Source organism: Acinonyx jubatus, chromosome A2, assembly GCF_027475565.1.
Source record: "Acinonyx jubatus isolate Ajub_Pintada_27869175 chromosome A2, VMU_Ajub_asm_v1.0, whole genome shotgun sequence".
NCBI classification, from domain to species: domain Eukaryota; kingdom Metazoa; phylum Chordata; class Mammalia; order Carnivora; family Felidae; genus Acinonyx; species Acinonyx jubatus.
Window position 1 is genome coordinate 144,272,060 of NC_069383.1, and position 21,069 is coordinate 144,293,128.

A 21,069-nucleotide genomic window follows, 5' to 3' on the forward strand; every position below is an offset into this window, starting at 1 on the left:
TGCTTCCCAACCTTTGTTGTCCCTTCTGATACATAAAAGTGATCATTTCTGTGTGGGACACTGGGGTGAATAGACCACTAGGGGTCGGACAGGTCCAACATTTGGCATACCCATAATCACTTGCAGCGACCCACCCCCACCCCCAGGGGAAGCTCTGCCTTGAGAGCAGCAAGTACTGTGTGGCAGGAAACTCTTAACAGCAGGCGTCAACCCTGGTGTGACTCCCAATTTTGTTTTATTTACTTAGAGCTGCCATTATTTAAGAATAGGAATATTGTAACTGGAAACGATCAGTTGTAATATTCTTTGGGTTTATTTTCTTAATTTCCCAAAAAAATTAGTGGTCATTTCATGTATCTGAATCCCATACTAAGATTACAGTGTTTAAAGGGACTATGGAAGTGATATTGCCAGTAAATGGTTTCAGGCTTGATTTAATTTAGAGAGGGGCACTAAATGTGAAAATACTAAATCAAAGAGTATGCAGAATAACATTTTAAAATTTCCTGACCTATGTCTTTAATCAGTGTTCACTAAATAGACACTGCATTTTTTTTTTTATCATTTATTTATTTTTGAGAGATAGAGACAGAGCATGAGCAGGGGAGGAGCAGAGAGAGAGAGGGAGACACAGATCTGAAGCAGGCTCCAGGCTCTGAGCTGTCAGCACAGAGCCCGACTTGGGGCTCGAACTCCCGGACCGCGAGATTATGACCTGAGCTGAAGTCAAGACACTTAACCAACTGAGCCACCTAGGTGCCCCTAGACACTGCAATTTAATTTAATTTTTTTTTAATTTTTAAAAAGTGTATTCATTTATTATTTCTGAGAGAGAGAGAGAGAGAGGGCGCACACGGACAGAGGAGGGGCAGAGAGAGAGAGGGAGACACGGAATCCAAAGACACAGAATCCGAAGCAGGCTCCAGGCTCTGAGCTGTCAGCACAGAGCCCACATGGGGCTCAAACTCACGAACCACAAGATCCCACCTGAGCCAAAGTCCAACGCTCAACCGAGCCACCTAGGCGCCCCTGCAATTTAAATTTTAGAAAGTACACTCTCTCTTCTATGTTTGTGTTCATTGGTGTTTTAAGATGTGTGTTCTTTGGCCATAACAGGTAAGCTGCTGAGGTAACTGAATCCCATTTACCAGCTACATGTATGGATTCATAGCATTTTCCTGCCTGCCTGTTTGCCACCTACCACAGTTCCTGTCAAAATCCTAGGCCAGCCAGGCTGCGGCCCCACACCCTTTTTCCTGTGTTCTACTTTCCACCTCGGAGCCTTTCTCTTCTCTCTTTCCTTTAATGTCGATGTGGAGCCACCAGGCTAGGCTTATTGTCCTAAAGGAAATGATCTTTCAAGGCAGGGGCATTTGCTGTTTCACTAGCCGGGGCAGGCTACTGTTTACATAATCTATTCCATTCTTACATTACTTTTATAATCAGAAGGATCTTCCTTATGTTTAGAGTAAATGTTTTTGGCCATATTCAAAACACATTTTCTTGTTCTTCCTTCCTGTGTAGAGGATCTTTGTCAGTATCATCTTTAGAAATTTTATAACTCTTAACACCATTGCCAAAAAGCTTTTATCAAACCCCTTTTGTGTTTGGCACCATACTGAGAAAATCTCCAACCTCCTCAGATCCTTTTAGAAAGTAGGTCAGATCTAAATAATAAATGAATCAAAAAGACAGCATGTGCACGAGAGTGATTCCCAGCTCTGTTCTTGTGACATTTCACAGCATCTCAAGAAGTCTCGAGGGATTTTACAAAGCCTCCAAATTAATTTGGATTCTCTTGATCTTATACATGCCGTATACCATTCCAGATGAGAAGCAGAATGAGATGTAACATCAAATCATAACGGGCTGCTGGATCTGCAAACTGCGCTCTCTGAGAAAATGGAAAACTCTTGCTCCTCAGCTTTTTCAGATTTCTCAATATTGGGGCACCTGGTGGTTCAGTCGATTAAGCATCTGACTTCAGCTCAGGTCATGATCCCGCGGTTCGTGAGTTCGAGCCCCGCGTTGGGCTCTGTGCTGACAGCTCAGAGCCTGGAGCCTGCTTCGGATTCTGTGTCTTCCTCTCTCTCTGCCCCGCCCCTACTCGCTCGCTCCCTGTCTCTCAAAAATAAACATTAAAAAAAATCTTTAAAATTTCTCAGTAGTAAGTAATCTAATGGCTTTAATCTTTTGTCAGTCTTGTTTTTCATGATTTTAAAAGAAAGATGCTGTCATTTAAAAAGCAAAGGAAACACTTAATTTTCGATATTCTTTTCTGCATTTTGATGTTTTTCATGGAAGTACAACTTAAAAGTGATTAAATATCCTACCACACTCCCTAACTCTTTGGTGACTTGCCTGTACTGCATGACTTACTTGGGACAGCCGTTAACAGCTGCAAATATGGTGGGGGGTCCAATAGATAGATAGTTTGCTTTTGTCTTGAGAAAAGCCACTTATAAATCAGGATGCCATCATTATTTGCCACAGCAAAATAATACTATATTGTCAAATCCTTAAATTGCTGTAGTTAATCAAGGAAAATTATGTCGGGATGTTTCAGCAAATGAATTGTTCACGGTATGTGTTGGGCCTTGGAGTGGAAGTTCTCTTGAGGGAAGAATACTTGGCTTTGGCTTGGAGACAGGCCCTCCATGATCTGAGCTATCTGGTAACTTGTCTGTCTTTCCTCACCGGTGACAGTGACAGGCTCAGGGGCAGCTCTCAGGGCATTCTTGCCAGTTGCATGCACTGTGCATTTGATATGTTGGCAGACAGAGCTGATTCTTGGATGCGTGTCTGAACCTCTACAGGTCCACTTTTGGCAGAATCGAGTGTGACTCTTATCCCGTACCCATTAAGCTATCGTTATGGCTTCCTTATCTTTATTTCTTCTGCAAACATGCCTTTAAAAGTGTTTGGGTCTCTTTTGGCAGTTTACTTGATAATGTACAAGAGTGGAAGGCGTGTGTCTTATTTCTAAATTCTAGAGTATTTCTTTAAGGGAAAAAGAGAGGATATAAGTAAAGTTTTGTCAACGTAAGTTGATAGTTCTGCTGGGTTTATTTTGATTATCCATATGGAATTCTTTCTTAAGAGTTGGGCTTTCAACCCCCTATGAAAACATTATTAAATGCCCCTGTTCAGCCCAAAGAATGTTCTGAGCCTAATGTATTGCATATCACAAACTTTCTGATCAGTCTAAGTTACATGGGTGTGTCCATCAGAGGGAAACTGGAATCTTGTATTTGGACTCTTGTGTTTTGTGTGTTCTTTAGCCAAGGTTGGAAGAGGCATATTTAAAGAAAGATAGTTGCATGTACTTGCCATATATGGAGTCTTTTCAAAGCCCAATCTGATTACTCTATGTAGGAGCAATCCTTAGCCGCAAGGAATAGGAACATAACCAAAGATACTGCGGAAGATACTGCTTATATCTTGTCTGTAACAGAGCTTCCTTTGTGTTCCTTGTCAAAGGGATGTCAAAGCTAAATTTAATCTGTTTACTTACATGTAAAATATTCCAAGATTACTTGTTATTCATTAGACATTGATTCTGCTTGAAGCGTTGGTGGTGTTTTATAGTTCTGTGAACAGAAGAGGGGCTGTGAACCTGGATTCCAAACGTGGAAAACTCTTCACATCAGGCTGCATGAAGGCTCAGAAAACAAAAGCCAACCTGGTAGTGTGGTAGTTAGTGTGCACAGTCACCTGCAGGACACATAGCCAGACATGGAGCCCAACAGTCAAGGACGGTTTTAGTGAAATTGAAGGGTTTCTCTACCAGAGAACAGGTTAGGAAAAAAATTCACGTTGATGATTTCATTCATAAAATGAAGCCATTCACTCACTGTATCAATGTTTTCACTCCCTTTGCAAGGACAACTGAAAAAAATCCAATTAAACTTTTATTTCTGTCAAAAAAGGAACTTTAAAGTTGTGATTGGCCATGAATGTTTTTGTAGAATATAATGACGTTAATTCAGCATGAATAAAAATTTGCCATTAAAAAGCTTTTGTACACTGAAAACTATAAGACATTAATGAAGGAAGTCGAAGAAAACACAAAGAATTGGGAAAATATTTCATGCTCCTGGATTAGAAGGAGTAATATTGTTAAAATGTCTATACTGCCTTAAGCAATCTACAGATTGAGTGTATTTCGTATCAAAATTGCCATGACATTTTTCACAGAAATAGAATAAACGATCCTAAAATTTGTATGGAACCACAAAAGACCTCAGATAGCCAAACTTGCGGATGAAGAAAAAATCCAGAGGTATCACAGACCCAGATTTCAAGATAAACTACAGAGCTGTAGTATGCAAAACAGTATGGTACTAGCACAAAAATAGACACGTAGATCAGCGAAACAGAAGAGAGTACCCAGCAGTAAACCCACACATATATGGTCGAGCTAATTTCCAACAAGGGAACCAAGAATATACCATGGGGAAAAGACAGTCTGTTCAGTAAATGGTGTTGGGGAAAGTGGACAGCTACCTGCTACTATCTTATCTTACACCATACACAAAAAATAAATTCGAAATAGATTAAAGACTTGAATGTAAGACCTGATACTGTGAAACCCTTAGAGGAAAACATAGGTGGTAAGCTCCTAGACATCAGTTTTGGCAATGATTTTTTGGGTTTGACACCAAAAGCAAAGGCAGAAAGAGCAAAAATAAACAAGTGAGACTATATCAAACTAAAAGCTTTTGCAGAGCAGAGGAAACCTTCAACAAAATGAAAAGGTATCCTACCAAACAAGAGAAAAATGTTTGCAAGTCATATATCTGATATGGGGCTAATATCCAAATTATATAAAGGACTCATGCATCTCAATAGCAAAAGAACAATCTGATTAAAAAGTGGGCAGAAGATTTGAACAGACATTTTTCCAAAGAAGACATACAGGTGGCCAACAGGTACATGAAAAGATGCTCCACATCACTAATATCAGGGAAATGCAAATTAAAACCACAGTGAGGTTACTCCACACATGTTAGAATGGCTCTTGTCAAAAATACAGGAAATAACAGGGACACCTGGGTGGCTCAGTCAGTTGAGCATCTGACTCTTGATTTCAGCTCAGATCATGATATCATGGTTCGTGATATCAAGCCCGGCATCTGGCCGTGCACTGACAGCACAGACCCTGCTTGGGATTCTCTGTCTTCTCTCTCTGCCCCTTCCATGCTCAAACTCTCTCTCTCTCTCTCAAAATAAATAAATAAAACTTTAAAAAAATATATAAGAAACAACAGGTGTTGGAGAGGATGTGGAGAAAAGCAAACCTTCATGCACTGTTGCTAGGACTGTAAATTGGTGCATCTACTATGGAAAACAGTATGGAGATTTCTCAAAAAATTAAAAATGAAACTACCATATGATCTGGCAATTCCACTTCTGGGTATTTATCTGAAAAAAATGAAAACACTAATTTGAAAAGATATATGCACTTCTGTGTTTATTGTAGCGTTATTTACAATAGCCAGAATGTGGATATAACCTAGGAGTCCATCAACGGATGAATGGAAGAAGAAAATGTATATATACACAATGGAATATTATGCAGCCATTAAAAAATTGAAACCTTACGTTTTGCAACAATATAGATGGACCTTGAGGACATCATGCTAAAATGAAGTAGATCAGATAGAAAAAGATAAATATTATATGATCTCACTAATGTGTGGAATCTTTAAGGAAGAAAAAAAAAAAACAGGATGCCTGGGTGGCTTAGATGGTTAAGTGTCCAACTCTTAATTTCGGCTCAGGTAATGATCTCACAGTTTGTGAGTTCGAGCCCCTCATCAGGTTCTGTGCTGAGAGCACAGAGCCTGCTTGGGATTCTTCCTCTCCCTCTATCTCTCTGCCTGTCTGTGCTCACTCTGTCTCTCTCTCTCTTTCAAAATAAATAAAAGCTCATGGATATAAAGAACAGATTGATGGTTGCCTGAGGTGGGGGGAGGGGAGATCAAAAGGTACAAATTTCCAGTTACAAAATGAGTAAGTTATGGGGATGTAATATACAGCATGGTGACTATAATTCTATATTCTGTCATCCTTTTATTGTATGTTTTTTAACTTATTTATACTCTTTTATGTGTTAGTTTAGTCTATAAGCATAATTAAAGCTCATTAAGTTTTTGTTTTATAAAAAAATGTGTTCTTTCATGTAATGAGGCAATGGCTGTGTGGTGTCAAGACCACTGGCCTAAGAGTGAGAGTACCTGAGTTCTAGCCACAGTGCCAAGACTGTTTTCTTCTGATTTGTAATAAGCTATTTAGCCTTTCCATGAACCTCAGTTTCCATCCATAAAAGTGCACAGTGAGACTTCTGATCCAAACAAGATGGCCTAGACTTACTTGTCTCTCCTTGCTTCTCCCTGTTAAGTACAACTATAAAACCCAGAAATAACACAAGAGACAATCAGTAGAACTCTGAAAGGTGGAAAGGGGAAGACTCACAACTGGCAAAACAGCACAGCAACAGGGTCTTACAACCCTCTCGCCCAACAGAAGGTGGGGACCCAGGCCTGGTATTTGCTGACCTCCAACCTAGCAACACAGGACAGGTCAGGTAGGCTCATTCCCCTCCTGGATCAAGTGGTAGTCCTGCCAACAATATCAGGTTTCTGCCAGAAAAACTGGCAGAAAGGATTAGAGGAGCCCTGCTGACAATGAGTGGCCACCAGGGGGAGTGCTTTCCCTCCCTCCCACGAAGGGGAGGGAGGGGTGGAGGAGTCGTCACATCACTGGCCTAGTCTGGGAAGCAGTCTTCATCTGTGAAAGTCAGAGGCTCTCTTCCAGGACAGGCACACCAGGTGGCCTAGCCATGGGGAACTCCTCCCACACCTTCAAGATACTTGGCTGAGAGCTGACTAAATTCTTACTTCAAGAAATTATAAAGAGAAGAGCAAATTAAGCTCAAAGCATACAGAAGTAAGGAAAGAATGAAGATAAGAGCAAAAGAAATCAATGACATTGAAAATATGAAAAGAGAAAAATTAGTGAAACAATAAGCTGGGTTTTTAGAAAACTTTTAAGTTTATTTTGAGAGAGATGGAGACAACACAGGTGGGGGAGGGGCAAAGAGAGGGAGGGAGAGAGAAAATCTCAAGCAGACTCCTCACTGTCATTACAGAGCTCCGTGTGGGGCTCAAACCCACGAAGCAATAAGATCATGACTTGAGCCGAAACCAAGAGTTGGACGTTTAACTGACTGAGCCACCCAGGCACCACAAATTAAAAAAAGATCAATAAAATTCACAAACCTTTTTAGCAATACTAAGAAAAAGAAAACACAATGTACCAGTATCAGGAATGGAATAGTAGGTATCACTATAGATTCTCCAGACATTAAAAGGGTAATAAGCTAATGCTGTGAACATTTAAATAGTTTATTTTTCTTTAATTTTTTTTTTTACATTTTTTAAAATTTATTTTTGATAGCACAAGTGGGGGAGGGGCAGAGAGAGACAGAGACACAGAATCCGAAGCAGGCTCCAGGCTCCAAGCTGTCAGCACAGAGCCCGACACGGGGCTTGATCTCACAAACTGTGAGATCATGACCTGAGCCAAAGTCAGACGCTCAACCAACTGAGCCACCCAGGCACCCCCTGTGAACAGTTTTATAGTCATAAACTTGATAACTTGGAAGAAATGGACCAGTTCCTTGAAAACCCAAACTACAAAATTCAACCAAGACAAAATAGATAACATGAATAGTCCTATAGCCATTGAAGAAATTGAATTCATAATTCAAAAGAAAAAAATCTCCAGGCCTAGATGGTTTTACTGGAGAATTCAAAGAGGAGTTAACACTAATTTTACATAGTTTCTTCCAGAAAACAGACAAGAGGGAACAATTTTCAACTGATTTTATAAAGCCAGTATTACTGTGATACCCAAACTAGGCAGACAGTACAATAAAAGAAAACCACAAACCAGTATCTCTCAAGAAGTAGGTTAAAAAGGGGGCGCCTGGGTGGCTCAGTTCATTGAGCATGTAACTTTGGCTCAGGTCATGATCTCACAGTTTGTGAGTTCAAGCCCTGCGTTGGGCTCTGTGTCGACAGCTCAGAGCCTGGAGCCTGCTTCAGATTCTGTGTTTCCCTCTCCCTCTACCCCTTCCCTGCTTGCACTCTGTGTCTCTCTCAAAAATAAGTAACATTAAAAAACAAAAAAATTTCTAGAGAAGTAAGTTAAAAAAAAATCCTCAGCCAAATATTAGCAAACTCAACAATATAGAGAAAAGGGTTTTATTCCAGATCTGCAAAGCTGGTTCGGTATTAAAAGTAAGGGACGCCTGGGTGGCTCCCATCAGTTTAGCACCTGACTCTTGGTTTCAGCCCAGGTCACGATCTCAGTCATGAGATCGAGCCTCTTGTCAGGCTCCGCACCAAGTGTAGAGTCTGCTTGGGATTCTCTCTCTCCCTCTTTCTCTGCCCCTTCCCTACTTGTGTGCACACACATACACACTCTCTCAAAAATAAACATTAAAAAAAAAATACATTGAACATCAGTTTAATCCACCATATCAAAAGACTAAAGATGAAATAGAAATATCACATGATCATATTTAGTGTTTTTGATTCAGGGAAAAAACCCATGTCCATGCATGATAAAAACTCTTAAGTTGGGAATAGAAGTAAATTATGTGATCTTGATAAAGAGCATCTGCAACAGACTTACAGCCAGCATTATACTTACAGTGAAAGGATGAATGTTTTCCCTTTAAGATTGAGAACAAGGCAAGGATGTCCACTGTCAACACTGCTGTGCAACATAGCACTGAAAGTTCTAACCACTGCAATAAGGCAAGAAAGAAAAGTAGGCCTACATATTGGAAGAGAAAGGGGAGAAAAATAATAAAAATGTTATTCGCAGATAACAGACTAAGTACAAATTCCTAGAACTAATTAGTGAGCTTGGTAAGATATGAGAATACAAGATCAACATTCAAAACTCAGTCACAATTAAAAACTACCATTTAGGGGCGATGGCTGGCTCGGTCGGCAGAGCATGCGCCTCTTGATCTTGGGGTCATGAGTTAGAGTCCCACAGTGGGTGTAGAGATTACTTAAAAAAGATAACCTTAAAAACAAGCCACCATTTATAGCCCTTACAAAGAAAGTTAAGTACTTAGGCATAAATTTAACAAAACATGTACAGGATCTGTGTGCTGAAAATTACTGATGAAAGAAATCAAAGAAGATCTAAATAAATGGAGAAATAGACTGTACTTGTGCATTGAAGCATTCCACATAGTACAAATTCACCTATTCCCAAATTGCTCTGTAGGTTTAAAGCACTTTCTTCTATCAAAATCCTAACAATGTTTTTTGTAGGCATAAACAAACTTATTCTAAAACTTCTATGGAAAAGCACAGGCCGTAGAAGATAAAACAATTTGGAAAAGCATAAAGTGGGGGGAATTATTAAGGCCTACTGTATATATAGCACAAGAATCAAGACAGTGTGGTACTGGTGGAGGAATAAACACATAAATAGGATAAAATAAATCTGGAAATAGACCCACACAAATATACCCAACTGATATTTGACAAAGGTACAAAATACTCCTCAATAAAGAGAGGAGAGCATTTTCAACAAATAATGCTGGATAGAACATTTAGACCAAAAGAAAACCTTAACCTAAACCTTTTTATACAAAAATTAACTCAAAATCAATTACCAACTGATGGAGCGCCTGGGTGGCTCAGTTGGTTAAGCGTCTGACTTCGGCTCAGGCCATGATATCATGGTTCTTGGGTACAAGCCCGCATCAGGCTCTATGCTGACAGCTTAGAGCCTGGAACCTGCTTCAGATTCTGTGTCTCTCTTTCTCTCTGCTCCTGACCCTCCCCCCCCCCCCAAATCTTTCTCAAGAATAAATAAAACATTTTAAAAAATTGATTACCTACTGAAATGTAAAACTATAAACCTTTTAGGAAAAATCATAGAAAATTTTGTTACTGCGGGTCCATCAGGAAAGAATCCTTGACACCAAAAGCATGATCCATAAAAGGAAAAATTGGTAAGTTGGACCTTGTCAAAATTAAAAATCTTTGCTCTGGAAGGACCTTACTAAGAATGAAAAACAAGCTCCAGATAGAAAGTATCTTCAAACCACATATCCAACAAAGGCCTAGTATCTTGAATATCTAAAGAACTCATAAAATTCAACAGTAAAAAACGTCCAATTAGAAGGGGCAAAAGACATGAACAGACATTTGACTAAACAGAAAATATGGATGACAGAGAAGCACATGAAAAGATGTTCAGCATCAGTAGCTTCTAGGGAGATGTAAACTAAAACCACAGTGAGATGCCACTATATACCTTCAGAATGGATGAAGTTAAAAATAGAACAGATGCTGGCAAGGATGCAGAGAAACTGGATTGCTCATATGTTGCTGGTAGGAATATAAAATAGTACCAACACTCTAGAGAACAGTTTCTTCTTTAAACTGGACATGCAACTTCTGTGACTCAGTAACTGTGCTTTGGGGCATTTAACCCAGAGATGAAGACTTACATTCACACGAAAACCTGTGCATGAACATTCATAGCTGCTTATTTGTTAATAGCTCAAAACTGGAAACACACCACGTGTCCATCAGTGGATGAACATTTGAACAGGTATGGCCACACCATGAAATACTACACAGCCGAAAAAGAGAGTGGGGGTGGGGATGAACAATTGGTGCAAGCAACAACTTGGATGAATATCCAGAGAATTATGTTGGGTTAGAAAACCCAATCTCAAAAAGTTGCATGTTATATGATTCCCTTTATATTCTGTAACATTCTTGAAATGACAACATTAAAGAAACAGAGAACAGATTAGTGTGTCTGCCAGGAGTCAGAGATGGGGGAGAGGGACCAAGGGAAGAGGGTGTGGCTATAAAAGTCCACCAGGGATCTTTGTGGCCACAGCAATGTTCTGTAACTTGACTGTATCAGTGTCAGAAGCCTGGCTGTGAAATCATACTATAGTTTTACCAAACGTTACCAATGGAAGAAACAAAGGGCACATACAGTCTCTGTTTATTTTTTCCAAGTGTGTGTGAAGCTACAATTATTTCAAAATTAAAAGTTTAATTTAGCCCTTTTCCTTTGGAGCGCCACTGAAAATCATGGTGTCGCCATGGTGTTACTGGTATTGTAAGAACAAAACATACCCAAAGTCTCACTTCGGCAGAAGTGTCCCTGATGCCAATATCCACATCTTTGACCTGGGGCAGAAGAAGGCAAATGTGAATGGGTTCCCACTATGTGGCCACATGACGTCAGATGAATATGAGCAGCTCTCCTCTGAAGCCCTGGAGACTGCCTGTATTTTTGCCAGCAAGTACATGGTGAAAAGCTATGGCAAAGATGGTTTTCATATCCAAGTGCAACTCCACCCCATCCCCATCACCTGTATCAACAAGATGTTGTCCTGTGCTGGGGTTGACGGGCTCCAGACAGGTATGTGGAGTGCCTTTGGAAACCCCCAGGGCACATGGTTAGGGTCCACAGTGGCCATGTCATCATGTCCTTCCAGAACCATGTGATTGAGGCCCTACGGAGAGCCAAGTTCAGGTCCTCTGGCCACCAGAAGATCTTCATTTCCAAGAAATAAGGCTAAGTTTAATGTGGACAAATTTGGAGACATGATGGCTGAAAAGCAGCTCATCCCAGATGGCTGTGGGGTCAAATACATCCCTACTCATGGCCTCTTAGACAAACGACAGGCTCTGCACTCATGAGAACCTCAGCACTGCTCCCTCCTTATTCATGCCCACCAATAAATTCTACTTCCTGTCTTAAAAAAAAAAATGTTTAATTTTTAAAAAAAGACATAATGATATCTGCACTGCCTGCACCAGTCATTTTAAGTATGAAGGAAGGTGCAGCCTGGGCCAAGCTGTGAGTATCATGGTGGGCGCACGTGGTAGCAATGAGCCATAGCTATTCATGTTTGTTTTGACTTACAATTTAGTATTTCTGTCCCACCTTATCCAGAAAGTGTTTACAGTGGTTTTTATGTATTGTTAACCTTTAATTATAAAGTTTGTTTATCTATTCACCAAATAGTTTTTGAAGGGTTTCTTAGTGTTGATCACACCACACGTGCTGGGAATGAAAAAGGAAAAGAAGTGTGATAGACTGAGCTCAGCCCCAGCATTTCCATTTCCTGCTTGAACGATGTTGATCATAGGCTGGACCTGGAGCTGGTGTTTGTTTTTATTGTAATTACTGATTCCATATTTCAAGCTTCGAAATATTGATGGAGGTTCTGTTGTTTGGTTCTGCTGGTGGGTGAACTTGGTTTTCGATAATTAAAACACTTTTTTTCACATTTCACTGTCAATTTGAAATGCATCTCACAATGTTGATTCTTAGTTTAACAGCACTTTCCTTTCTTGGTAACACAGAAAATAATGGTACCTCTTACACTTAGTGGCACCTTAGGCTCAATGAGATCTGGAAATCATGTCTGAAAACTTTCTTTCGCAATTTTCATCTGAATATTTTACCTATCTTAATTCTATTAATTATTTTATTAAGCAGTTTAAGGGAGAGGCTTTTTTTTCTTTAGAGGAACTCTTAACAATTTGAGGGTTTGATGGTAAATTCTGTTGGTGGTTAATTCTCTGACATTCTGTGGTAATAATATAGTATTTACGTATACTCAAATGTTGAAACCACATTTCCCATTATCTTTTTTTCTCCTTTGTTTTTCAAGTGTCGATATACAGCATCTGGTTTTACGATAAGAATGACTGTCACCGCATAGCCAAACTCATGGCCGAGTAAGTATTTCTTTTACAACATAGATCTAATTAATGATATATGAGAGATGAAAAAATTACTTTCCCCCTCGCTTCTGTTTGCTACTGAGTCTACTAATTTGTTTCTCCCCTGATTTCCTGCTTATTGTCCAAAAATTGGAAGAGGCAGAAAAGCTTAAAACTAGAATTATCTGTAACCCTACTACTCCCATTGTTAGTGTTTTAGTCTGTTTCCTTCCCGTCTTTTTATTTGTACATTAGGTCGTGTGTGGTGGTTTTTTACAAAAATAGATCACCCTGTACCTCCTACTTTTCAGTTCAACAGCCTTTTTCCAGTTTACGCTAAAGAGTCCTCTGTGGTATTTGTAATTTTATCCAGTCCTGAAGACAAATCTTAATTTAACCAAACCCTTATTGTTAAGCATGTGCTTAGGGCTGACCCCAGAGGACGCTATCACGCCCAGGGCACAGGCAGGCGGCGCTAGACTCTGGCGAGACGAGTGGTGCGGCGCTGCGCTCCGCAGCCAGTAGAGAACTCCTGCCCGCGCCTCCTTGACGTGAACTCCGCTGTGGCGCCGACTCTAGGTGTAGTGGCCCCCCAGTTCACTGATGGGCCGATGCTTTGTATGTCAGAATCTTGGAATTGGAAAGCAATTTCATTGAATGAGAGTTCTAAAGGGTGGCTTACTGTCTTTTCTCAAGCTAGCCCACAGGAGCCACCCCTCATCTGGCTTCTCTGTGCTGCTGGTGCTGCTGGTCTGGGTTCTGGGAGCCCGAGACACCGTGGCGCTGGAGGGGCCTGCGGTGCTGCGGCCACCAGTGTATTCTGGCTCACCTGTGTTTCCTTTTCAGTTTTTGCCTAAATCTCCCCAGAGATGTGAATGAACCCCCACCCCATCATCGGAATTCCTTTCGTTCTCCTGCAAGGTTTTTATCTACATCTTTGGAAGAAAACGGTCTTAATTTTTTAAGAAACAGTCCAATTTCACACTAATGTCTGTAAAAGTGTAAATAAATAAGCCCCAAACCTCAATTCCAGGCATATTTGCATTTTAAAAGAAGCCCATATGGCTAAAGCAAAGTTTTAATCGAAGACCACTGTCATGTCCTGATTGGATGTCTGTCCGCCTTCTGCTTTGATGGCTCTGGCCATGAGCTCACAGGATAGGCTGTGTTTATTACTGTGGGCATACACCCCTGAAGACATTGTTCCAAATGAACTTGCATCAGTCATGTTGGAAAACATGTTGCCTCTCTAGAAACACCCCTCCTTCCTTTCCTTTCCTTTCCTTTCCTTTCCTTTCCTTTCCTTTCCTTTCCTTTCCTTTCCTTTCCTTTCCTTTCCTTTCTTTCCTTCCTTTTTTTTTTTAATTTATTTATTTTTTTAATGTTTTTATTTAGTTTTCAGACAAAGAGAGACAGAGCATGAGCAGGGGAGGGGCAGAGAGAGGAGGAGACACAGAAGCAGAAGCAGGCTCCAGGCTCTGAGCTGTCAGCACAGAGCCCGACGTGGGGCTCGAACTCACAGACCGTGAGATCATGACCTGAGCCAAAGTCAGACGCTCAACCGACTGAGCCACCCAGGCGCCCCCTTCCTTCCTTTCTTTTAATGTTTTACTTATTTTTGAAAGAGAGAGAGAGAGAGAGAGAGAGAGAGAGAGAGCGCGCGCGCAGGGGGAGGGGCAGAGAGAGAGGGGGACAGAGGATCCGAAGCAGGCTCTCTGGCTCCGCACTGACAGCAGAGAGCCCGACGTGAGGCCTCAGCTCACTAACCTCAAGGTCATCATCTGAGCTTTGCGAAGTTGGACACATAGCAACTGAGCACACTTTATTTTTACAACACCTTGTCCCTGGAAATGAATTAAAACTACTTTTTTTACAAAGCCATTTACTTATTTGATGACTACTTTTTGTATTTTTGAAAGTGACAGCAAAGGCAGTTTACTTCTAATTACTTAGAAGACACAGATATATTGATTCTTGGTTATCCTGAAATCCAGAATATTTTTCTGAAATATCTAAACTTTGGAATATGTTAGTATATAGACTTTCTCCTGCAGGTTGAGAACTTTTGGGCCCCAAGTAAGAAATATGTTTCTTTTAGCTTTAATAGCTACTTACAGGAAACCATTTTGAGCTTTTGTCTAAACTGTCAGGGCCAGTGGTACCCCTCATACAAGACTTCAGGTGGTAAATGAGGCAGAAGACTGAAGGCCTATCTGAAAATATTGTACTGAAACCAAAAGTAGGATGAGGAAGTAGAAACAGAAAGCAAAAGGGAAAAGGAGCATTTGAGTTTCTTTCACAAGAAATGCCCAAAAGAAGCACATTTGCTTATGCTTCCAGCTGGTTTTACTAGAAGCAGGGGAGTTATTGAAAGTGATTAGAGAGTGCCCTCATGAAACTGTTAGTAATGAGTTTTCAAGTGCCTGGCCTATTTATGGCCGAAGAGAACACCTTATATGTTAACATGAACTTTGTGATAAATGGTGTCGTGGTCACCAAAGATAAAGAAAAGACTACTTTATCTTTCTTTGCTCTGACTTTGCCTGTGTACAGCCTCTGTTTGCTACATAATTCAGAATATTATCTCTGCCCACCAGAAATACAGGTGTGTGTTGGCAGATTGTGTGTGTGTCTCAATAAATGTGCCTGTCGGTGCCCATTCTGTTAAATCACTGTTTCAACAGCTGCAATATAATAAAAATTCTCCAAGTAAAGAAGTTGACTTATTCCAAAAGATGTTTATAAAAACTGAGAAGCTCTGTGGTAGAGCATGCACACCTCTAGACCTGTACTGTATCCGAATTTAGAAATCCTCTCTGGTCAGTGGCAGGGTTGAAAATCCACTAAACTTGGGAAATGCTGACTCTCCTAAAGAGGAAATCCACCCTGCCAGAAACTCTTCCTAACAATAAATACTTGTTTGAACAGTTGCCTACGAAGACTGAAATTTGGAGAACTCATGGAAGTGAGCCTTATTCCTGATTTATGGGTAGTCTTGAGGGCATATTTGAGAAGAGGGTGCTCCTAAGAGAGTTTGGATTGGAAGAGGCCTGATAGAGTCCCGGCATCTTTCCTGTCCCTTCTTGCCACCTGGACATGCTGTTGAAAGCAGAAGTGAACATTGTAAAGAGGCCTGTTCCACCGGTCTAATAGTGGCGACTATTAGAAATGTTTCTGGGGCACCTGAATGGCTCAGTGGGTTGAGCGTCCAACTTCAGCTCAGGTCATGATCTCACAGTTCACAAGTTCAAGCCCCGCATCGGGTTCTGTGCTGACAGCTCAGAGCCTGGAGCCTGCTTTGGATTCTGAGTCTCTCCCTCTCTCTCTGCCCCTCCCCCACTTGTACTCTGTCTCTCTCAAAAATCAAACTTTTTTTTAAATTAAAAAAAAGAAAGAAAGAAATGTTCTTTTGGGGGGCGCTTGGCTGGCTCAATCAGTAGAGCATGCAGTTCTTGATCTCAGAGTCTTGAATTGCAAACCCCATGTTGGACATAAAGCTTACTTTATTAAAAAAAAAAAAGGAAAAACTGAACCAAAATTACAGATCCAGATCCAGTCTGGAGCAGGGATGAGGGGAATACCAGGATGGACAAACCAGGCAGCCTGGCAAGAGGGAGGAGAAACAGGCTGTGTGACCAGAGTCTTCAATGAAGGTGAATTCAAGCTGGTGCAGCTTGTAACTGAGTACAAATACAAGTCTCTTGAAATAGCACTCTTTTTTTCCCCCTCATTATTAAAGGAGTGCCTGTTAATTATGGAAAATGAAGGAACGGACAAAAAAGGAACGGGAAATTGCTTGTGATCTGCCATCAAGAAATAACCAACGTATATCTCTCCAGTCTTTTTCTCCTTTGCAACAGGTCTCACAGTTGGGGCCATATAGTCTTTCTTGTCTGGTATGGATATAAATGAGACAATATGGATGCTAATTGGTCTGACCTTCATATCACATACCAGTCTTCTTTCATTCTACTGTAAAGTCTGTGACTGTACATTTATTTCAGAAATAATCATCGTATTCAGAGCTATAAGCATCTAGATAGAGAAATAACACCATTACTTCAAAGCAAGATCTTCTAAACAGAAATCTTGCCTTAGAAGATTCTGGTCAAGTAAATTTGGGGAAATGTATAAGCTCACCCTTCTTGGAGAATCAAATATACTTTAGTACGTTAAAAACTCAGAATGAGTCTGCTGTTTAAAAAAAAAAAGTGCTTAATACTGTTTAACCCAGTGTTTTCAAATAAAAGAACCATCCCACGCACATGAATGGGAGCTCCTAGGCAGGTTGTTTTAAAGCAGTGAACTGACACTGAAGTGGCCTATTCTTGTCCTATTCCTGTTGTTCAAAAAAACCCAAGGGGGCACCTGGGTGGCTCAGTCGGTTAAGCGGCTGACTTCGGCTCAGGTCATGATCTCGAGGTCCGTGAGTTCGAGCCCCGCATCGGGCTCTGTGCTGATAGCTCAGAGCCTGGAGCCTGTTTCAGATTCTGTGTCTTCCTCTCTGTGACCCTCCCCCATTCATACTCTGTCTCTGTCTCAAAAATAAACGTTAAAAAAAAAATTAAAAAAAAAAAAACAACCAAGAAACAGATGTTCTGCTACTGAATTGTTTTATTGCCTGTCCTTATCACCATCCAGAAAGTTTTCAGCTTATACAATAATCAAGTTGTCCTGTGCCCATAATATCCTGTGGCAGGTAATCCTGTTCATTAGAGCTGGGATTAAAACCTAAATGAATCTTAAAAAGAAAAAGACCCCAGCCCTCTCTGGCATTCTTAACCCTCAACTTTTCTTGCTTTATTTTCAAGTGCAGAATTAGCCTGAGCACCAATCAGAATGAATAGCACTGCCATGATCACCCTGACCTCACCACCCACTTGGTGATTTCTAAGGAGAGAATAAGGGAAACCTTTGAAGATTTGCTGAAATCTTTTTTTTTTTAAGAACCTCCTCTCCCTCCCTCTCCCTCCCTCTCCCTCCCTTTCCCTCCCTCTCCCTCCCTTTCCCTCCCTCTCCCTCCCTCTCTCTCCCTCTCTCTCCTTATCTCTCCTTCTCCCCCCTTCCCCCAGTCCAGTGTCAGTACAGACTTTCCACAGTGGTTGCTCAGCTATGCAGCCTGCCTGTGTGTTGCTGACTACATGCTTTTGAAAATGTACTTCACCTGGTAGTTTGAGTTTGAGACTTCAAAAAAGAGAAATAATTTGGTCATTGTTAACATATCTGCTCCTACCATCTCTAGAAAAGAATTCTGTACTCTGCCCTTCTAACAGTGAGACACATCAGTTGGCATTGTTGCACATGAGCTGGTAAAGCAGTTAGTTATGTACTCCCAATACAGACCGAGGCCCTGCAATTGTGTTCGGAGGAAGCGTATCCTATGACGTTCTTCCCGTATCCTCGGAAGACAAACACCAGGAGAGTTCGTGGGTCAGATTGTGCCTAAAGAAGTCTTTCTAAAATCTGGTTCTCCTCCTCTAGTGTGGTAGAAGAGGAGACACGGCGGTCCCAGCAAGCTGCTCGGGACAAACAGAGTCCCAGCCAGGCTAACGGCTGCAGTGACCACAGGCCCATCGACATTCTGGAGATGCTAAGCAGAGCCAAGGATGAATATGAGAGGGTGAGATGGACTGGGAGGACCAAGAGGGGAGAAGGAGGCAGGCGGGGAGTAGGGGGAGGAGGCGTGGGGGCATGTGCTGGGGAAGTCACCTCTAGGCCAGCAGAGATAATTAGTCCAGAAAGAATACATGTCTTACAGTTTTTAGCCTAAAAGGGAAAGAAATTTGCTTACGTCCAAGCCCTTGACTTGGTGTGAAAGTTTAGAATGCTCTTTTTCTGTTCCCATAAAACTACTGAAAATGGTTTCAGGGTGCAAAAGTTAGCCTGCAGCAGGTAGTTCTTCAAAAGCTTCTTGCCTGTTCTTCACCCCTGCGGCCTCTGCTAGGGCTTAGGAATATGTGTAGCCTGATCATTTGCACCTGCTAATGCAAAGGGTATATTTATGGTCTGCAGTTGATGGTAGGTTCACAGCCTTCATTAAGCATTATTTGGAATTCTACCCACGTGTGAAGCTTTTCTAGATTTTTTTTCTTTTCTGTATATTAGTTTAAAAGTGAAAGGATGGCGTTTTCTCCCTGAAATTGAATAAAATGGAAGTTGTAGTGCATTTGTTAACTTATTCACTACACACTTACGAACCGTCCACTATGCGTCAAGCAGTGGGCATTTCATTAGTGGTCTTCAAACTGCGTGGCTTTGGAACTGCCCTGACTTTTCACTTGACATGGGCCCCTGAGAGCTTCACGCTTCATAGGAGGCAGACTGAAGGTTTCCACTGCTGCACTTTGTTTCAGTGGAATTGTAATTGTCACCTTACTCTTTACTCATATGTGATTAAGTACTTTTCTTTTGTTTTTTGTGTAATCCTCACCTCACCAAAAGTTCCAGGGACAGGTGTGAAAAGCACTCTCTATGGTGTGTTTCCCAAACAATTCTGCTCTAACACTAGCCTCTACATAGTTAACAGGTGACCCTTAGGAAAGGTTCCAGTTGGTCAAGTGAGTTAAGGAAATGTTGTTAACATGGCTCCTCCTCCCCCATCCTCCTGGGGCTTTGGGCTTTGCAATGCTCAAGACTCTGAGGGGCCCTACAATAAGTACAGCAGCACCGATTCCCAGGTTGATCGAACTATGGGACCATTTTTCTCATATTCCACTTCAGCATCTCAAGAATCTAGAGTTTAGGGAGCAGACTTTGAAACAGTGCTCTGGAAGGTAGTTTCCTCCAGCAAAGGAAAAGTCCTATTCAAACACCAAAGGAAATCTCACTTCTGAGGTAGAGAAGTGTACATTAGAGCCCCTGAGAAGTTCAAGTTGCATCAAATTCCTCAGTGTCTCATAGAGAATTAAGAGGAATTTATGGAACTCTGAAAATTAATGTAGGAAAAGCAGTCATCTCTGTAGTGGATGCATAAACACTTAGGATCCTAACTGGATGAGAATAAATTCCGAGAATAATTTTCTGTTCTTTTAGGTCACCTTATATTCCCCCAAATTCCCTCTCATATCCTTAATGAGATCTGGCTATCTATATAGATGCCTTGTTCTGTTTTTATAGAGGCCTTTTTGTGTTCTGAGAACAGGTAGCTAATAAATCCAGGGCTCTGTCACGCATTCCTAGTGATGACTAGATCATGGTGCCACATGGGACAGAAAGCGTAGGTGCTGTGCACCAGAGCTGGTGCTCTGGGAGGTGGCCTGGCTTACTCCTCAGCCTAAGAAGCAAGTAGCCACAAAATGAAAGAAGGAACAGAGCCTTGGTTTTGTCCACAAAGCTATAAAGGAACTCTAGGTCAAGCAGGCAATCTGAAAATGTGACACATTGCAAAAGGTAAGAATGTGGAGAGCACAGTAATTACCGTTGTAAAGAAAATTCCCCCATGCTATGGAATAAGTAAAATGATGTCTATGGCTAGATTAAAACTAATAAACCTTTGGGAATTTTGTAAATCTTTGGTACTTCCTTTTTATAATGTATTCTTTCTGGTTTTGAAAACTATCTGTAAATAGGTGGAGCTTCCTGAAAGAGCAGGTTTTTTTCGTGTCTACACTTGCCTGTCGTCCAACCAAATGGGAGTTGGAATTCGCAGTGACCCATGAATTCATAGCCAAGTGTTTGCATGGGCGCTCTCAGCTGCCTCGCAGCTCCAGATGGCCCTTTGTTTATCTGTAGTAGAGACTTAGATTGACAGTCTAGGGCAGAGGTGCAAGCCATGCCTCAGTGATGGCATGTAACCCCAATCCTAAATCTCCCCCACCCACCATGAATGAAATTCCACGCTTTGGGGTGAAGGATTTATAGTAAAGACTGTTGGGAAATTAAAACTCTATAGTAAACGTTTTCTTCTAAAGTCCTATAGTTTGTTTTAACCAACTTACCTTTTTTAAAGGTAAGAAACAGGCCCCCAGGTGGCTCAGTCGGTTGAGCGTCCAACTTTGGCTCAGGTCACGATCTCATGGTTCATGAGTTTGAGCCCCGCGTCAGGCTCACTGCTATCAGCATGGAGCCCGCTTTAGATCCTCTGTCCCCCTCTCTCTCTGCCCCTCCCCTGTCATACTCTCTCTCTAAACAATAAACAAAACATTAAAAAGTAATAATAATAAAGGTAAGAAAGATAGCTAAAGCCACAATCCTTTACAGCGGCCCCTTACTGAGTTGCTTGTAGCCACAGGATATAATCCTGGATTTTGGTTGAGAGGTTGTTTGTATTTCA

The 21,069-nt window shown here is 41.2% G+C and overlaps 1 protein-coding gene and 1 pseudogene across 2 annotated transcripts in view; both read left to right on the forward strand.

Annotated features, from left to right (window-relative positions):
- Positions 1-21,069, forward strand: part of DCP1A (decapping mRNA 1A) — a 58,051-nt gene that overhangs the window by 15,396 nt on the left and 21,586 nt on the right. For both annotated transcript variants that reach the window (XM_015085271.3, XM_027038965.2), the window contains 2 exons: positions 12,746-12,812; positions 18,279-18,417. In XM_015085271.3, coding sequence (XP_014940757.2) covers positions 12,746-12,812; positions 18,279-18,417 — 206 coding nt within the window. The remainder of the gene's footprint in view (positions 1-12,745; positions 12,813-18,278; positions 18,418-21,069) is intronic.
- On the forward strand, positions 9,100-12,738 carry LOC113593571 (60S ribosomal protein L10-like; annotated as a pseudogene).